At 33.6% G+C, this 20388-nt stretch overlaps 2 protein-coding genes across 3 annotated transcripts; both read right to left on the bottom strand.

Moving 5' to 3' along the window:
* Window positions 1-753: 753 nt before the first annotated feature.
* LOC101263729 (uncharacterized) lies at window positions 754-5626 on the bottom strand. The gene is made up of 6 exons (XM_004243537.5): window positions 5106-5626; window positions 4020-4322; window positions 3896-3938; window positions 3531-3819; window positions 1719-1791; window positions 754-1272 (listed from the first exon to the last, which is right to left on the bottom strand). The coding sequence occupies exons 1-6, from the start codon at window positions 5430-5432 to the stop codon at window positions 1078-1080; spliced, it is 1230 nt and encodes a 409-aa protein (XP_004243585.1). The 5' UTR covers window positions 5433-5626; the 3' UTR covers window positions 754-1077.
* Window positions 5627-9805: 4179 nt separating this feature from the next.
* LOC101264031 (ribulose-1,5 bisphosphate carboxylase/oxygenase large subunit N-methyltransferase, chloroplastic) lies at window positions 9806-20053 on the bottom strand. Of its 2 annotated transcripts, none has more exons than XM_004243538.5 (12): window positions 19550-20053; window positions 17790-17953; window positions 17584-17667; window positions 16113-16170; window positions 15492-15545; window positions 15176-15247; window positions 15006-15086; window positions 11842-12014; window positions 11508-11610; window positions 11289-11420; window positions 10507-10629; window positions 9806-10196 (listed from the first exon to the last, which is right to left on the bottom strand). In XM_004243538.5, exons 1-12 carry the CDS (start codon window positions 19922-19924, stop codon window positions 10110-10112), a joined length of 1506 nt encoding a protein of 501 aa, XP_004243586.1. In that variant the 5' UTR covers window positions 19925-20053; the 3' UTR covers window positions 9806-10109. The 2 variants fall into 2 exon arrangements, with proteins under 2 accessions (XP_004243586.1, XP_025887810.1); XM_026032025.2 differs by having other exon boundaries at window positions 17790-17960; window positions 19550-19943.
* Between the last annotated feature and the right edge of the window lie 335 nt (window positions 20054-20388).

The following is a 20388-nucleotide window of genomic DNA, read 5'->3' as shown; positions in this document are numbered from 1 at the left end:
ATTATGCAAATGTTTCATTGATAACATTAATTATCATTATTATAAATCATAATCTTGTATATAGATAGTTTGACGTAAAATTATTATTTTTATGATGAATTAGGTAATGTGATATCCTATCAGAATGGCTAGCAACACAATTACTTAGATATTATAATTCGTTAAATATGAACGACTAAAAACGTTATGTATAACAGAAAGTCTCGCCTCATACGATAAAGAAATAATATTAGTAATTACTTTCTATTGAAATTATCACACATGACTATGCAAAGTCAGAAGATATATGCTGGATCCATTAATAAAATGTCCAACTAAAGAAATGATTGATAAATCACTGAAGGGAATAGGATTATGACCGAGAACAATTCTTCATAATGATAGCTCTACTTAATCAACTAGAGATTCCAATATTTAGGTTCAAATAAAGTTACAAATGTAAGTCGCTTTAACGAGAATTAGTATAAAGCTAGTTTTCTTTGCGCTTATAAACTTAGTCAGTGTTTATGATTCCAACGAACACAATGTTTATGATTCCAACGAACACAACAATGAGGATGAGGATCAAGAACGAATAGGGATTGAGTGCCAAAGAAAAGATGCACAAGCTAGTCTATCAGAAGGAGAAAGCGAGGGGGTGAGATTTTAGGTTTCATTATTTATGATTCAAACGAACACAACAATGAGGATCAAGAACGACTAGGGTTAATTGTGCGACATATGTTGCCAAAACATACATCAAAGATAGACAGCTTAAGAATATCAAATTTACCCAACATATTTGGGAAGGCTTTTGCCGAATTCTTCTTCACAAAAGTATACAAAATTCATGTGTAGCATTTCTACTTTATTACAAGAAGCTCAGTGAACATGACTTTTACCAGATTCAGCTTTTTAGGAGAGTTGAAAGTGAACTCCTTAAATATAAAAAGGCTAAAACTTCTAAGGTTATATAGATAAACATAGCTTCTTTTCCAACCTTCTAATGTTATAGACAAATGACAGCTTCTCTTCAGAGAATGTACATGTTGCAATGACCGAAATATGCACGAGCAATATACCATTATATACCAATTTTTACACATGTATGATCTGGTTGAACTGTTGTTGTGTCTGCAAAAGCATCATCTCTTCCACAGAGAACTTCTTATAGAGCAGCCGTTGATGACTCGTGAACTCTAGAAATAAATCTTTTAACTTCTTTGCTCTTTCATAAGCTTCTGATCCTGAATGGACCACCATCAGATCTTTGTCCATTACTAGACACATATCCTACATAAAGACAGGCCACCTCAGGTGGAGTTAGGAAGTTCAATGTTGACAAACTGCAAATTGGAGAAACCACCAGAATTCAAATGCATATGGACTTGGGCAAGATCAAAATTCAACAAAAATGATATTCCATATAAATAACCCAGGGACTTGACCAATAAGTTAAACTTGTTCATGCATGAATTTGATTCAGGATTTGGCAATTTATTCAACAGGTGCCAGTGTGACGTTGCTCTACTTCATTTGATCCAACTAATACCGAGACAAAGCATTTGGTCCGATGTTGAACCTATAACGTGTCTAAATTAGCACAATTTCCTCACAATGATGACCTATATTTCCTAATGTTTTTTCATTTGTAAAATGCTGCCACATCCAGGAAAGGCGGGTCTCCTTTGTGGCCTTACAACAGATTCAAATGTAACTATACAATTATAAGATCTTACCTGAGGTTCGTAGCTTCCTGACCACATCTTAATCATGCCGTGCCTTAAATTTCTTTCAGTTATAACCAATGGCCTGTGGAAGACAAATAAAAAACACATGATTCTCTAGCTAATTTAGAATCTAGACGAAGATGTATGCAGAAGAATGAAAATCTTGATGGTTTGCATTAAAAGCAGCAGGTTCTAGGTTCTACAGGTCTGGCACAAATTTGGAGAGAGGATACTTGAAGATCTTGAAATCCTAAATCACTAGTAAAAACAGTATTAGAAACCAAAGTGGCACCCAAACATGGTATGATGCTTCATTACCACGTAGATATTGTGGAATTGGAGTAAATCAATTTTAGAGACTGAGAATAAAGAAAATCAAAGAGTACATAAATTTCTCAACTGCTTCATAGAATCAGTACGGTGAAATGGGAAAATATTACCAGGACCAATAGTTCATCCATTTGGAGACATGGATTATAGTCACGTTGTCTATTATGTACATTAGATACCCTCTTCATTGGCAGCACATTGAGTCTATCACATTCTAGAACAACTTTGAAAGGTTTTGGGATCTTGAAATACATAAAGTACCAGGAATTCCAGACCCATGGCACAAGGAAGCAGCATTAAACAGGATTGAAGCAAAAGGAAGTTGTGTTCATACCTAGGTACGCTGCTCCTACGCTAATGTATTTTATTTAAGAAACTAATACTGCAGTATCTAAGATAACTAAAATTTCAACTTTATCTACAGATAAGTATGGACATGGTTATCATGAATGCATAATATTCAAGCAATCCTTAATAAACTACTGTTGTTAAGAGGTACCAGAGATGGAAGCAAATGAAACCATGCATTGATTCTAAAAGCATGTTCCAAGAACAGTCACAACTATTTCAAAATATGGTGGACGTGTCTTTTAGAGTTCAAGACTTCAAATACATAAAGATTGTCTTAAACCCGGCCACCTAGAATACATCTATTCTTTTAGGTTTTGGGTGATCGGATCCCCTCTCCCTCCAGGGGCAAAGGAGAGGTATGTATAATATATCAGCCATTATTGAGGTGACTATTTTAATACACCTAATATCAGCCAATCATCACTTAAACCAAAATCAATCAAGATATAGAGAAAGGTTTACATTTTACATACAAGTACACAGATGGCCTATAACAAGGGGTGCAGATAGTTGATATAACAATGGTGTGAAGTTCAAATCACAAGGCAGCAACATGCCATAATACAGTTGTTTTTGCAAAACAAAACGAATATTTAAGAAAAAAGAAGTCATACGATGACATATTGACAGCTTGAGAGAATTCTACATCATTGCCTGCTAACAGAAGGTACCACACCCAGAATATCCAGATGGCAAGACTATATTATCAAGGAAGCTCTCCTGAGCAGATCAGACAAAAAATATCTGTATGTCCTTGTCAAGTTTCATCTACACTAAACATACTGTATGTCCTTGTCAAGTTTCATCTACCTAAACACGATCATTTGTTGAAAAAAATTTGCTTCGAGCTCATAATCTGTCTAGAGGCAAGAAATGAAATTAGAATCTAGTCTCTAAGACCAACTACATAGCAGTATAGGTAGAGAAATATTATAATCTATCACAATTCACAGTCCTTGTTCAAATAGAAATAGTATAGAACAAAGGTATAGGGAAGACTCTAGAGTTTTAGGCCTTTAGCATCAGATGACAAACTATACATGCCAATGAAGATACTACAATGAGAAAGAGATAATAAAAGTTACGCACCAGCTTAAGAAACAACATTCTTGATTAAGAAACTGAATGCATGAGTCATACCTTCCAGTTGAGGACACAATAAGGTGGGCTGGATTATCCAAAAACTGGAGTATCTTCTGACGCTTATCTTCAGAATCTACCACAATAATACCTCTCGCATATGGCATGAACGGACATGGTAAAATGTATGCTTGTGATGGAACAGAAGTATGTTCATATATAAAATCCCTAAACGATGATGGCAATAAGTTTCTCTCAAAGTTCTCAATAAACATATAATGGGAACTTGGGCATTGCCCTCCAAGATCTTTGTCATCTTCCAAAAGCCTGCTATATTTACTGTTTGTTGCTGCAGTTCACAGGGAAGAAGTTAAGAAAAGCTGAAAGTTTTGCATCATAACAAGTGATGGAGTTTCAGAGCAAACCTCCTGTTGTCACAGCAACAATACTCTTGACATTATTTATTCCCTATGGAAACAAGGAAACAGATATGTTTAAGGTTCGTGCATCCTAACCCCAATTTATGAACATTTTACAATGAAAACTTGCCTCAGATGATGAAATCATAGACAAATTACTGCCCCCATTTACACAAGATGATCCTTCAGACGCAGAAACCTCATACCTCGAAGCAGCAATCAACATGCAAGATGATTTTCCAAGATTCCGGTTCACCAATTTCAAGAAGGAAGCTATTTTCGGACCAACTTGAGCAACACCTTTTAGAATACACATGCCTTCAATTCCGGTCTCGGTTAAATATCCTTTCTTTGGACCATGAAACCAGGATATAACAAATGTGCATAAACACTCTTCCTCTCCATTGCAAAATGAATGGTCCACATTGTGTATCTACCAAAGAGAGGAAGGGTCAAATTTGAAGCAATTCAGTAGTTTCTGCTGTCATTTGGCAAGTAACACATATAGTTCATCTTTCTGTTTTCTCAATTATTTTTCAGGCCAAGTAAGCAAAGAAAATTTAAGCCATCATTTATTGATAAAAAGGAGATTAACACACAATTGAACCAAAATATAAAAGAACAAAAAACATATGCCTCAAGAATATGATCCCTTGTCAAGTCCTGCTAATGAAATACAACCAAAGAGAAAGTGGGAACTTGTAGTTGCTGCTTAGCTTGGTTTTCTATTTCTCCAGTGTTAGATCGACACCGGAACATTGCTCAATTTAACAGAATAAGTTGTTAATGACAGTAACAACAAGTGACAGAGACACCATATTTACATGATTAGGTCAATTAGAATTTAGACCTATGTCCATGAGTGGGGAGGAGAAAATATACTTTACCAGAAGATGTATGACTGAGAGTACACAATCAAAGTTAATACTCTACTTACCCCTCACAGAAGTTCAAATTTTCTCCAGATAAAATGCATGTAGAAACACAACTTCAAGTTACATAAATCACAACTTTAGAAACTCAAACTTTCATGTTACAACTTCAAAATCTATGGCCAGACAGAGAGATATCACCCATTTTGAACAAATAAGCAAAACTTTCACGGAAAATGTTTGGTTGAAGAAGTGAATTTTCATCACCATAGCATTCTCACAACAGTTAAACTTATATACAAAAGTAAAACAGAAACAAGCAATTCCGGCGATACACAACTCACCGCTTCAATAACAGCGTCGTAGAACAGCATGTCCTCCCCGCCGAAAGCGTTACATCCAACACAGACAATCATCCCTTCCTTGAGACTACCACATTCGCTGTCCTGCATCTGAGGTGACACAGACCTAAACCTCTTAACCAGCTCATCAACCTCCTCCTTCGACTTGAAATCTCCAGCATGAAAAACCTCGTCATATTCCTGCGTATACCCCTCATACTTCACAGTCATTGTTTGGCCTTTCATTACGAGTCGTACACTATACCATGAGTCATCATCGCTCGCTCTGTACTCCAGATTGTACCTTTTCCGTTTGCGAGAATTCACCATTGCCGGAAAAAAAAACTTTTCCGATCTCCGATGAAAAAGGAGTATTTGAAATTTTGTGAAGTAATGGTTCTGCCAAATTCGTTTTTCATGTGAGAGTGCTTGCAGGAAGACGTGGCGTGTTTCCGTAAGCTTCCAGAAACGACGTAAACGAGGTTGAACGAAGTATTGCTCTTAAATTCTACATTGTTTGATACGGTGATTAATAGTATAATTTATTTTCGATAAAATATTAAATTTCATTAAAGAAAAAATAACAAATAATTTAAGAATTTTTTGTTCAAATTATTTTTAATCTACATTCAGTACTTAATATATATCCTTAGAAAATATCTTTCAAGTATTGAAAAATGAACAATTTTTCATTCTTCTACTTTAGCTTATCAGAAAATTAACAAATCCTACAAAAATTAAGCATTCTTTCGTAATTATTATTCTCCATACATCAAAAATACTACTAAACTGTATTTGCAAGTTTTCCTGCAAAAAGCTCTCCACGCCTACTCTTAGAAAGAACACTATTTTTCTTTAGTTAGATAGTTCTCCCGATCGTAAAATCAAGTTCGTCATTGTCTTACCTGCTTTCCTACAGCCTACTTAAGCCCGGAGGAGAATGCTTGCTATCAGCTTCTATTCGAAAGTGTTACTCATGTTAGTATATAAGCTTCAACCTTCTGGTAATCGCTTATCCCAAGTTAGGTGGGCTTAGATAAGAAATATAGACTAAGGTAAGGTCCGAGAGTAAGATGGCTTTTTTTCCAGCTCTTCTGACTATTCTTTCCGTGATAGCTAGGCAAAGTCCAGATTACATATCGTGAACTTTTTCGGTAATTGAGTTTAGCATTATGCAAGAATATTTAATATGAATTTTATTTTATTTTTTATATAATTTGATACTAAAAGTATTATTAATTGAATATGTTTTTTTTCTCGATTAAATATGCTAGAAGCGATGTTTGTTGAAGAATTTCACTTTTAATTATGTGAAATGAAAAATGCTTCAAAGATTCAAGTTAATTTAGGATAAAGAGAATAATTCTTAAATACTTGTGCGAGTGTAAATTATTTTATTATAAATAAAAAGAATCAAAATAAAATTATACAATTTTTTCTATAATTATTTAATGGGTTTATGATATTTTCTTAATATTAAAGGAAGGAATACACATCAATCATCAATTTTATTTAGTCATGATGACTAAATTACGAAAACTTTAACAAGGTGCAAAAATTGTCAATTTTATTTAGTCATGATGATCAACTTACGAAAAATTTAATACGTTATAAAAATTGTCAATTTTATTTAGTCATGATGACCAAATTACGCAAAAATTAATAAATTGCAAAAATTATCAATTTTATTTAGTCATGATGACCAAATCACGGAAAATTTAATAAGTTGAAAAAATTGTTCTATGTAGACCAAATTCATGCGTATGTATTTTAATGGTCATTTTACTTAAAGTGATTTATACAATAATGTATATCACATCATATTTATATTTATATTTATATTATATTATATTTATTTTTATTATTAAAAATGGAAAGTTCCAAATTAGGCTCTACATCAAATTAAATAAGGGAACTTTCATTCACATATGACCACTAAAAATAGTCTAATTATTTTTCGTAGTTATAGTTTGACAATTACAATTCATAGGTACGTGTTACAGGGAGGACAGAGGCGAGCGAGACTGGAGAGAGAGGTGAGAGAGAAGGGCAAAAAGTAGGAGAGAGGTGAATTGTATATATATATATTGGTTAGATAATTGTATATTATATACATATGTATTTGTATATATAGCAAGCGAGATTGAGAGAGAGAGAGAGGTGAGCGAGAATAGGAGAGGCGAGCAAGAGAGGACAGAGAGTGGAGAGAAGTGAATTGTATATGTATATTGGTTATATAATTATATATTATACATATGTATTTGTAAATATGACAAGCGAGATTGAGAGAGAGAGGTGATCGAGATTAGGAGAGGCGAGCGAGAGACGGCAGAGAGTGGAGAGAGGTGAATTGTATATGTATATTGATTAGATAATTGTATTTTATACATATGTATTTGTATAAAATGCAAGTTAAATTGGGAGAGAGAGGAGAGAGCCGAGTGAGAGAGGTCGGACAGAGGGAGAGGCGAGCGAGAGAGGTCGGAGAGTGGGAGAGACGTGAATTGTATATGAATATTGATTAAATAATTGTACATCATACATATGTATTTGTATTTTCTGTCGAATTATACATATACAAATGTGACTAATTAGGAAAAAAATACATGAATTAGTACATTTTAATAAATAATTACCGATTTTAGCGATACTTTTTATTTATTACCATTTATAGCAATATTATAAATCTGCACTATGTATTAGAAGTGAATTAAGTATGCAATATATATATGAATTATAATTATCTCTTTGACATATATTATATTTATTTGGTAAAAAAATTGACACATTGTACTATAAGTGTATTAAAATGTGAGAAAAATGTATTATCCATCATTAAAACTTGTATTATATTATATGTGAATAATATATTATTCTTTGTAATATGTATTAAACTTGTGTTATAAATTAATTAAAAGTGATCAAGTGAAAACAAAATGTTATTGCTATAAATGGTAAATATTTTTTTATTATAGTATATTTATGTAAGTTTCAAACCCGAAGTAAGCCCACATAATTAATGTATAATATTAGTCGTGAGTGGTAATTACAGCAAGCTATAGCTATGATGAGTAATTAAATAATATATGTTTGCTTAACTGCGTAACTTATAGGATCCTATTAATTATATTAAATTGACTATTTTACCCTTTTACTAAAATTGTACGAATACAATATTTTGTACAAAATTGTAACCATACGTTCTATTAAACATTACCATTCGTAATAAGTGCTTTCTATTAACCAATTTACAAGAATTATGTCTTCCTAACTCTAATCAAAATAGGTAGAATTTAAGGAGTAACAATTAATTATACTGCATTATAGATCAAATTCATCTATTATACAAAAATAAATGTGAAATTTAAATGGTCATTCTACTACTAAAAATGTCTTCTGTTAATTGAATAGTTTCATCTACATTGAATTGGGAGTACTTCTTCATTTGCAGTAGTTATTCTACATTCGATGCCAACTCTTTAATTCATATTTTTAACATTTATTTGTTTATTCCTTTGAGGCGGGAGCGGAGCCACGTAAGCTCTGTCCAATTGAACACCCTTTGTCGAAAATTACGCTATATATACATATAAAATTTTAATTTAATATTGGTATATATATAAAATTTGGATCCTCTGAAATAACTAAGGAGCAGCAGAGTTGGAAATAGATGGGCAATCCTACTCTTTTGCAGTAATTATTTTGACTTCTTGAATTTAATTAAGTAAATAGATGTGCATAATTTTAATATAAACATTTAGTAGCTTGATGGTCAATTGTGTCATGAAATTCTCCGAGAACCCAAATTTGAATCCTTTCCTTTATTATTATTTTTTCAATTAAAATTAAATTATTTGCTTAAATTTTAATACATTTTTAATATCAGCTTGCCAATTACATTATCGATTTACGTGCGACTGACAAAAGATTTTTTAATTTAGATGGACTGGTTGAACTTTCAAGAAAATTGACAGAGTCAAAGAAAAATTTAAGTTATCCACTTATATTTCGTTTAGTGAAATTTGTTTTGCTTTTGTTAGTTGCTACAACCATTGAAAGTGTTTTCTCAGCAATGAAGTATATTAAAAATGACTTGAGAAATCAAATCGATGATAGTTTTAAGACGTTTGTATAGTGTCTTATGTAGAAAAAAAATATTATTAAAAGTTTGAACGCCCTTAATGAAATTCCTGGCTACACTACAGTTTGAGGTTTCATAAAATATACTCCTTCCGTCCATTTTATATCACTTTTTTATTTTGCACTTGCATTAAGAAATGATGTAATTTTACCCTTTTATCCTTTTTTTTTAAATTCAAGTTTTCAATAAATGGATATGAATAAATTTATTTTGATTAATTAATTTAACCAATGAACATGGATCATTTATTTAGTAATTTACAAGGGTAAAAAAGAAACAATATGATAATTTTATACAGCGATTCTAGAAAATGACAAATATTATGAATCAACTATTTATAAAAATGAATGATATATAAAATGAGACGATGAGAGTAATAAATTTCTAAACACATTATAACCTTCTCAAGCTGTACTAGCAATCCCTCCTTAGTATTCTCGGATTCAACAAGTTCTATAAGCGGCATTGCACGTTTAGTGTGTCGTCTTACCCTTCAACATACCTCATCTTCACCCATCGCCACCCAACTTCTCATATTATTTGTCAAGATTATAACACATACTTTTAGAATAATATTTTTTTCTTATGTACCAAACACACAGGAAAAAAGAGAGTAAAAGATACACTTATTGGTGCTAAAAAGAAAGACACATGGCAACATCAAACCGGTCATAACAGTAAGCAAAAAAGTTTGGAGATTACAAATAATCTTGAAACTAATTAAGCTGGAAGGTAGAATAGCAAATTATACACTGAGAGCAGAGATTTTCAGGAAACTCCAACTTGTGTTGTAGAATTGATCATTGAGAAAGTGGCAAACTTTCTTGGAAAACAATTTCAAAAACCAGGAAGAGTCATTCTTTAAGTCATTTGAAAAGGTTCTTAAGTCCATCAAATAAATTCAGAGCCCTCAATTCTCCACTCCTTATGTCCCTCAATCTTCTCCTCAATATCTGGTATCATGTCACAAAAGCTCAGAATTAAAAAGATTGATTAATCACTTTGCAAGACTTTCATCTCCCTTGGTTCACTGCTTTCTTGGGTTTATAAAGGTTATATGATAGCATAAACAATAAATTGAATTACAGCAAGTTAGTATTTATGCAAAACACAAATATATGCCTATCCTACTATGTTTCATTAAAAGATGGCGTCATGAGATCATTAAGCTGTCGCAAATGAAGCAGAGACTGACAGTGCAATCAACTACATGTTATGGAGAGTTATTGGATATTTGGAATGTGAAACAGAGTCTGTACTTACATATTGGCTACGATAGAGTATCCTTCGCTCACTTGTACACAGGTCAACTGCTAGCTGTTTCAGAAACACTCTTCTGTTTAGTTGCTTTGGGTTTGTTACATCGAGATCCATTTCTCCACTTGCCTGTCACAAGAAGATTTGATAGTTAAAGCACCCAAGGGTGTGGCTGAAGTGAATTGTGAACCATGAGGTCTCAGGTTCATATCCTGGCATAGAAAAAAAGTACTAGGTGATTTCTTCCCATTGTCGTAAGCCTTGGTGGACAAAGTTATGATACCTGTTGTTGGTGAAATGTGATAATTGATAGGTATCCATGGAATTAGTCGAGGTGTATGAAAGTAGTCCCAGACACCATGGTAATTAAAAAAAAGTCTGATAGTATATTAGCTTAGGTATATGCAAGGGAACAAATTTATACATGCAGTAGATGCAGACAAAAAAGGTACACTTCTCTATATCATCTCTACAACCCATGTCACAGTGATTAGTGGAAACATTCCTGTATACAAGCCATAAACAAAAAAGTTGAGGATACACACAAGAATATGGTCCTCTACAGATGACACATCATATTCTATACAACAGGATTGCCTTAGCTACACCAAAAGCTAACTAGAAACAAAAACCTCCTCAACTATACAAAATCATTTTCAATCCCTTTAAGAGCTCTTTTGTTTCTTTTTCTCTAGGACCACATGATGGCTAAAGGAAGCAACAGCAGATGCCGGTATCCAGGTTGGTGTGATTATAGGACAGTAGTACTGAGAGAAGTAATTTACTACCTGAAGGAATTTGGAATACTTTGATATGCTAGATTCACAACTATCGAGAATAAATTGCAATGCATCTTCTTCTATTTCTGGATACTTGATATCTTTCTTTGATGTTGCCTTGTTTGATGCAGCAGCAGCCATCTGTAATAGACTTGGTTTCAGACTTTCTTTCCCAATTGAAGAATGTATTTCAAGTTTCCTAACTTGCAAAATTGAGATTTATCGCACCTCTTCAAACTGTCTGCTCATGCTAGGTGGACTGACCACTAGATAAGCAAAAGCCATCAACTCCAGTGGCCAACCAGTAACTTGTACTGGAAAACATTCTGATCTGTTCAAGGTCAACGAGAATTTGCAAGTTAGTGTTTTTTAAACATAAACAATAAAGACATAAAAATCTATGAACATCATTACTTTTTTCTTTTTTACTTATGACAACAAAACCATAGAGAGAAGGTTTTTACATTTTTTTTTCAGAAATGACTCAAATTAGAGAAATAATATATCCACAAGTATCTATTTCACTGTCATGTGGACCACCCCATATAACCAAAGTACTCACGCTGATAATCCATGCTTCTTTAGAGCTTCCACCTTCTCTTTGTAACATTTGTCAGATTTCTTAAGTGCCAATGACACCTCAACTGAGTCGCTTGGATTGGTCCCTTCTTTAGGAACAAATCCATATGAAAGCAAAAGTTCTCCATTAGATTTCCTTCCATATGATATAAAAACCTGTACAATCAAAGCTTAAATGTTATGTATGCAAGGCATTCTCTAGCATGATTATCCTAAACATCAAGTGGTTCTATGAGGAGCTTTCATCAATTACGTTATACTAATATAAAATTTTATGTTACATACTGGCGGGGTAAAAATAAATAAGGGTGTAACAACAACAACATCAGCGGTGGAGGTAACGGATACCCTGCCCTAAACATGGCTCAATTAGGATCAGGAGTAACTTTCCAAAAACTCATGTTTGGTACAATGACAGTATTCGACGACAAATTAACAGAAGTTCATGAGCTCAACTCAGGAGTAGTTGGAAAATCTCAAGGATTTTACATTTCTAGTTCAGAAGATGAAACTAGCCGGAACTATGGCATTTACAGTAATGTTTCATAGTGGAAGTTATAGTGATAGTTTGAGCTTCTTTGGGGTTCACAGAGTTAAGAGATTTTCAATCACATCTTACAATCATGGGTGGTACTGGAAAGTATGTAAATGCTAAGGGATTTGCTACTATCAAGACTTCTTCAGCTGCAAATCAACAAATAGATGGTGTGGAGACTCAGTTACATTTTACTGTTTATCTTGCTAATTAATTTGTCATGTGTTTGTTGTAATAGTAATTTATTGCTTTTGTATTATTTGTATGAGATGTTTTATCAGCAATGAGATTGATCAAGCTTGTACTTGTGATCGCATCAGCAGAGCTAGTGTTTATGTTATGTTTCAGTCAAAAATCGATAATTACGATGGTCATTTCGTCAGCATGTTTTAAAAATACTTCATGTTCAGTTATCATTTTATCATGCATTATCTTACATACTCAGTACAGACCCATTCACAGACTGATGGGATCCATAGACCAGAGCTCAAGATTGGAAAATTTCTTAGAAAGGTTCACGGAGCATTCTGAGGACCATAGAAGTTATCACGGGTTGTAGATTGGTCTGTATACAAGACGTCAAACCCCCATAATTCCCTATCTTTACAAGTAGTTGTACAGCCCCGTATAGAGTTCTGCGGACCGCAGAAGTGTCCGTGGAGTTGACCCTCATAACTCAGAATTTCCTTTCCATTTACGAGCACTGCCACGGACCGTGGAGTGATATATGGACCATGGAAGGCATCCATAGATGGCCTCCGTCAGTTTTAAATCATAGTTAATTCGGTCTTTTTCCACTCTTTTGATTTCTATACGATGTTGTTTGACCTATTCTAAGTGGGATTAAGAGCCTGTTTGGCTCAGCTTAAAAGCTGGTCAAACTGACTTAAAAGCTGGTTTTTGACTTATTTAACTGTTTGGCAATACTCAAAATAACTTATTTTAAGTTAAAAAAAACTTATTTTAAACCAAAAGTTAAAAACTGGGGTAGGAGTGCTTTTCTTTTTTCAGCTTATAAGCTGTTTTAAGTTGACCACAGTTTTACCTTTTTGCCCTTAATATTTTTATACAATCTCCAAATTACCGACATAACCCTAACATCTCTTTCTTCTATTTTTCCCTTTTCACATGTGGATGATAGACAATTACTATTACTAATGAATGAAAATAAAATAAATCTTACATCTTTCAAGTGATCTATTCAAATTATATATAAGTAATATGTAAAATAAGTTGCACATATAACTTAAATAAAAATTTATATTCCTCTTATAAATAATTTGTGATAATAAAGAAATATGTGAATGATAGATAATTATTATTACCTATGGATGAAACTAAAATAAAATCTTAAATCGTTCTTTAATCTATTCAAATTATATATCTTTAAAATCTATAATTACTTTATATTCCTCTTATAAATAATTTGTGATGAGAAAGAAATATGTGAATGATAGCAAAATATAATTATTTATGGCTGTAAAATATAAATTAATTAACTTTTTATTATGTTAACAGCTTTTAAGGGTATTTCAGACATTTTGATTTAAAAAGCTATTTATCAGCACTTATTTGCCAAACACATCAACAACTTTTTTTTAACTTCAGCACTTTTATCTTAACGCATAACTGCTTATTTTAAAAATAAGATTCAGCACTTTCAAAAATACTTTTTTAAAGCTGCTTTTATTAAACCCATCCAAACGGGCCCTAAGTGATTCCTAGTGACCCTAGCCTCCCATTCTCTCCTAACTCTCCCAAATCAAAGTTTCTTCTCTCTCAAGTTTTCTCCCAAAGTAAGAACCAGGGTTCCAAGCTTCAAGTCCCCACTGAAGGAATCAAGCCAAAGTTTCAAGTCTAGGTATGTGGGATTTCATCAATGAGTATCCCTTCAACCATTGAGTCCCAAGAGAACCCCAATTTCTCAAGTTTATGATTCCTACAAGTTAGAACTTTCTATAATCTTCGTGGGTTTTTCTTTGTAAATAAGTATTTCTTCATGATCAGTCCCCAACCACATACCTTCTGCCATTGTTTGATAATATAGGTTCTGATGCTCAGTATCCAGCTCGCTGTTAGTACTATCTCTAGTCAGCCGTATCGGTGAGTCCTCATCTCTCCGAGGACAACACTTACATTTTCATTCAATTATTACTTTAAGGTTCAAATATTTGGAGTTAGCTATGGGCTTGTCCTAGCAACTCACAGTAGTAGAGGATTTCAGACAGATAGTTTAGACTTCCACTTATATGTACTCAAATATTTTGTCTATTGAGTTGTTAGACTATTTCAGTTAGCTTCACGTTCAGTTATCCTTTATCGTGGATTTATGCTATTCTTAGTGTCATGCTATGAGGTTAGCTTGGGTCACTTGTGGCTCTAAGCACCGTGTTGCATCTAGGGGGTAGTCTCGGGGCGTGACAAAGGGTGTGCTAAAAAGATTTCAGTTCAGCTAGTTTAATCAAAATATTGTTAGTCTATGGTAATCTCTAAGACACAGGGCGGTAATTTTCTAATTTGAGTTCACTATTGACTTTTAAGGACGGGGAATAGTAATTTTGGGAATACATTAATTTAGCTAATCATTTTTGAAAAATCAGAATAATGTGTACCTGCTCACCTGGCAGATATGCCCTGTCTGTTGTAAAGACGATTCCTTGCGATGATTTATCATAGTCAAGAAATGTTTCCACCTTGAACAATTAAAATATCTGAAGAAATCAGAAACAGTTGTGTCAAATATGTCAAGTACAGACATTTTCAGAGAAGTGTTATTCACAACCTCACAATTATGATTCAACATATCTGCCCAAGGAACCAACGCAACTCTTCCATCCATAGAGGGTAACCTGACCTGTGGTTAACACACAAAGAAATTTAGGTAACACCGCATAGTTTCTCATGAAGTAGATCTTCTGCATCGAGCACAAGAGTGATGACACAATCTCTTTTTCTTTTTGGTATACCATTTCTCAAAAAACACCCCCATCATGATTTTTGCACTCAATTGTACAAGTTTTTTCAGTGATGCCTAAACATGAATGACAGCACAAATCACAGGGCAAGCAAATTTTGTGACTACCATGTATGTAACTCACCAAACGTGAGAAGAGAATTCCAAATGACCAGTTGAAAGTCTCTATGTTGAATATCTGCATTAACATGCAGCAGATTGTTTTAATAAATATTATGACACTGAATAAACAAAAAATAGCAATAGGCTGTGTAAAGTCTCCACTTTCTAGTTAATTGTATAAAAATAATGCATCTCTCAACTTCTCCAGACAACCAAAGTACTTGCAGGATGTACATTCTTTCCACAACACGTCCAATCAGTTCTAGGAAGTGCTGATCTTGGTGAATATAAGAAGCAGTCTGATGATCTATATTGTGCAGAATTCATTTATAAACCTCTTATTTCAAGATGGAAGTATGATGGTTTATTGTGAAACAAGCAGTCAGTTGAAAAGAAGCTTGACCATTTGATTGCTCCACTTGGTCCAAGAATATGGTTCTTGATACAGAATCAAATCAACATTACCACACGACTATGTAGTCATCCAATTTGAAGCCAAAAGTAGATTATATAAAATAAACTCCAGGAAATGTGAAAACTTATCACTTTACATAGACAATTGTTACCCCCAAGAAACAAAAAAATATGACAGAGATGAATTCTGTCCGCACTCAAATATTAGCTGTCCATTATATTTATGTACCTCTTCAGGAAATAAATCAGGATGCTTGGAAAATATTCTGAGCCTTAAGTCATTGTACCTGCATCAAAGATCATGAAACAAATAATAGTTAGCAAGACAAGTAGACAACGTTGAAAAGCAAATGAACACAACTTCTCTCGATGAAACTAAATGAACTATACAACCTTACTTTTCTTCAGCTTTTGACAAGTTCAGGTGTAATCTTTGTGGTATCCGACTAATCATGTTTAACATTCAATTATTTTGGATGTTCACTTTTGGTCCCGTAGCGACAGATTCTTGCAAATCCAATGAACAAATATACTATTATACAATGTGACTGTAGCATCATATGCTAAATGTGTGGTATTTTTGGTACTTTTTCTTTGTGTCATGAAGATTGTAGTTTATTTGGCATGTTGTTCATTCGTCTGACCTCAATTGATTATCTTCCTCCTCATTAAAACAGCCCACCCTTACTGAAGCATGCAATGGCCATATACTAAATAATCAAGTCCATGTGCTTTTGCAGGAATGTGTTAATGGAGAGACCAATGAGACATTACAAATAATCAGGGTAATGTGTTCCTAATCAGGTGTCTGTCACGTGGGGGTGGAGCCAGTAGGGGATGAACCCCCTTCAGCGGACATTGTTAAATTATGTTTATACATTGTTCGGAAAAAATAAAAAATTAATGCATATAGTAAATGTTAAATCTCCTTTGGCTTCTTCGCGTGTTTATTCTTAATAGTTTGAACCTCCTTAGTGAAAAAATCTTGTCTCCGCCATCAATGTCGCGAGAACCGAAGCTAATAATAGAGTGACCAAAAGTTTTTTTTCCGAAAAAGAAGTAGGCTTAAGAGTGTGTTTCTCATGTTTGGTTGGGACAAAAGTTTTGGAAAATGTTTTCCAAATCAACTCATTTTCCTCAAAATTAAATGACTTCCCTTCAAAAATTAAGGAAAACATTTTCCAAAACTCTCCAATTTTAACTTACATTTTTTGGGAAAAACAACAATTTTTTTTTTAAAAATTCAATTTTAAAATTTTATTTTTTTTACCCGATCCCTGACCCCCCCCCACCACCGCCCCCCCCCAACCCCCCAAAAAATTGATTTTTTTTTAAAAAATACTATTAAGTTCAATTTTTTATTTTTTCACTCCTACCCCCTCACCCACCCCACCCCCACCCCCCACCATCACCCCAAATAAAAATTGTTTTTAAAAAATATTTTCAATTTCATAAATTATTTTCTACTCTAGTAAAAATAAAAGATGTCTTTTTAAAAACATTTTTCATTCATAAATCAAACACTAAAATCATTTCCGGAAAATATTTTCTACTCATCAACCAAACATGAGAAAATAAGTCCAAAATCTACTTGTTTTCCAAGAAATTTTTTTCCATGGATAACATTTTCCTTCATACCAAACACACCCGAAAACTAGTTCAAATTATGACATCTGAGAAATTGAGTAAAGAAGCCTTACGTTCCAATGACGTTATTTATCCTTTCAACCGCCCGCTGTCTTATTTGTGATGCTTCCAAGTACCTATCTAACTCCGATTGAGTCCTGAAAAGACATGGAGAAGCTGTAGGGGGACTTATTGAGCATGTGCCATTTACGTTGTAAAGGAAGAAGTCTCAAGTTTTATCAAGATTTGGAGGACACCAAAATCAGTGGAAGAGGCTTACCAGTATAAGAGAGAGTAAGGCTGCCTAGGCAAGGCAGATATGTAGTTGCTCCATCTTGAAGACTTCATGAGGCTTGCCTCACTTATTAAATATGTAGCAATAAAAGGCCAATCTGGTACATTATATTGTTTTAAAACATCACCAGCATCTGAATTGCTCCATTTCTGGCATCTCCAGCACATATCAAGATAAAGAAAAAAAACTTCTGTTGGTACCAAAATCTGTATTTGTATATTTTGTTTTAATTAAGACCCAAATCCATATTAGATTACAAAACTAAGAATCAAGATATGTCCCTCCCATCTGATTTGCCTGATTGGGAAGCTGATTATTGATCCAACCTGGAGAGCTCGTGTCTTCTCTCAAAAACAAACAATGTTGGAAATGTAAGTTTAAGTATCTAAACATCAACCATTTTTAAACACATGCAACACTGTTTCCCTTTGTTCATTTTTCCTCTTCACTGAACCAACCACAACTAAAGAAGGAGAAACAAAACACCCTCATCTTGCAGTTACTTATATTACTATAGAACCTACAGTTGCACATGTATAGGCTTAGTATATAAACCAGAAACTCTAAAAGATTTTAATATAACTATTTCTTCCATTACCTCTAGTTAGATAATTATTTAAGTAACAGTTAAGTTCCATTTGTAACCATTTTGTCTCTGAGCTGCACTAATAGTATATGTCTAAGAATACAAACAAGGTAAAATAATTCAGTGCTATGTTAAGTATAAGAAGTATCTGTTGTAGAAAGGAATTCAACTTTATTTGTTAAGAGATGCGATATGCATGTGCGGCTAGTATAACCTTTTGGAAGAAAAAAATTTGGAGTAAATGATAGATCCCATCTAGTTATTGAACTCCTTCTAGGTGGAGAGGGCTACAGTGACAGTGTGTGCGCTGGCACGTGTACACATGCATGCATGTATGTGTGATGTCGGTATCTTGTGCACATGCATAAGTCGATATATGTCGTAGCTGGAATGTGAACATGTTCTCAAGGTTTTTATACTACGCAACATACCACACAACCATCTCCTACAAGATAGGGGCTATAAACTATATAATTCAGAGTTGAGGCAACAATCAGTGGAAACATTAGCGTATTAGCAAATGATGACCGTGGAAATCAAGGTTTAAAATATATTTCCACTTCCTAACAGTCCAACTTAGATACCTAGCATGAGATACATTAAGATGTCAAGAAATTAGGTCGAAGCATATCAACGTCCTGTTTCTAGACTAATTGACCTTCACCTATATAGCTTCTATAGCAGGCAGGTAATGAAATTTAATTTCATGTGCATGTTTTTTCCTCATCCTTTCGTATTACCCATAAGTACTTCATCTGTCGGAGCAAATTACATTTAAAGCCTGTAAACATGCTCCTTTTGTTGTTCACTGAAACTAGTCAATGAAGAGGATCATTTCAATTGTTAGATTGTCGCATTTCACTTTACATGCTCAAGGCTTTCACCTCAGTTGGTTACTCAGGCTTCTAGACCGTAATTAGGATGTGATAAGCAGCACCAGAACATTAGTGAAATTCCCTCCTTAAATTTCTCCCTGAACTTACAATTTGGGATATGAATTATACAGTTATTTCAAAAAGTACAACTATGCGAGCATATTCAATCCCAGCAAACTGCATAACTAATCAGTACAATACTACTACACTTTATTCTATACTGACCCTAACAAATTGACAAAATTGCTGAATCGGCAGCAATGACAAGTGATGATAAAATTTACCGAATCAGCAGTGATGACAAGTGAAGGAGGAACAAAAAGCAGCCTTTCCCCTTTCCTAATATTGTTGTTAGCAACAAGTCCTCTTTCTCCAACATTCACTCTTTGTAAGTCCAATTTTTGAGCAGGAAGCCCTGATTCCGTCAACCATTTCTGCAAATTGGACGCATTTTCTATAGAATCAGTCTCGCAACCCCATGGAATGTTCTGAGTCTTTGTGGATTTGTTAGTTTCAGTTGTAGAAATTGAAGAACAACGGATACTGATGTTGCGTCTGTTTCTTCTACACAATCTAAAATGGGAATTAGTGGTTCCGTCTAGTTTATGGAAGAAAGGAGGAAGAAGAACTGGTTGGAGAATTTTAGTAACTTCCGCCATTGATAGATAAGTAGAAGAGTTGAGTGGAGCTTTTTCTTTGCCTTATCTATATATAACAGAATTTATTTGAATTTCTTATTAAATTATAATAAATTAATACTTCAAATTTTAGCATTCAATGTTAGCTATAGTTTGCTAATAACAACTCGTAGATACATATTATAAGAAGGAGAGTGGCGAGCGAGAATGAGAGAGGGAGGAGTGAAGCGAGCGAGAGACTGAGATAAATTTGAATTGTATATGTATATCTGATAGATAATTGCATATTATATATATATGTATTTGTATATTATGGCGAGCGACAAAGGACAATAATTCATATAATTCACAGTTATGTTTGTATATTTCACGTGTTTTTGTATAATTAGGTAATATAAAGTCTATATTTATACAAATATAACAAAATTCGAAATAACGAATTGATACAAATATAAACGTTAAACAATTATATACAAATTACATTA

This window comes from Solanum lycopersicum, chromosome 7 (assembly GCF_036512215.1).
Source record: "Solanum lycopersicum chromosome 7, SLM_r2.1".
In the NCBI taxonomy this organism is placed as follows: domain Eukaryota; kingdom Viridiplantae; phylum Streptophyta; class Magnoliopsida; order Solanales; family Solanaceae; genus Solanum; species Solanum lycopersicum.
This window is presented reverse-complemented; position numbering and strand designations above follow the sequence as displayed.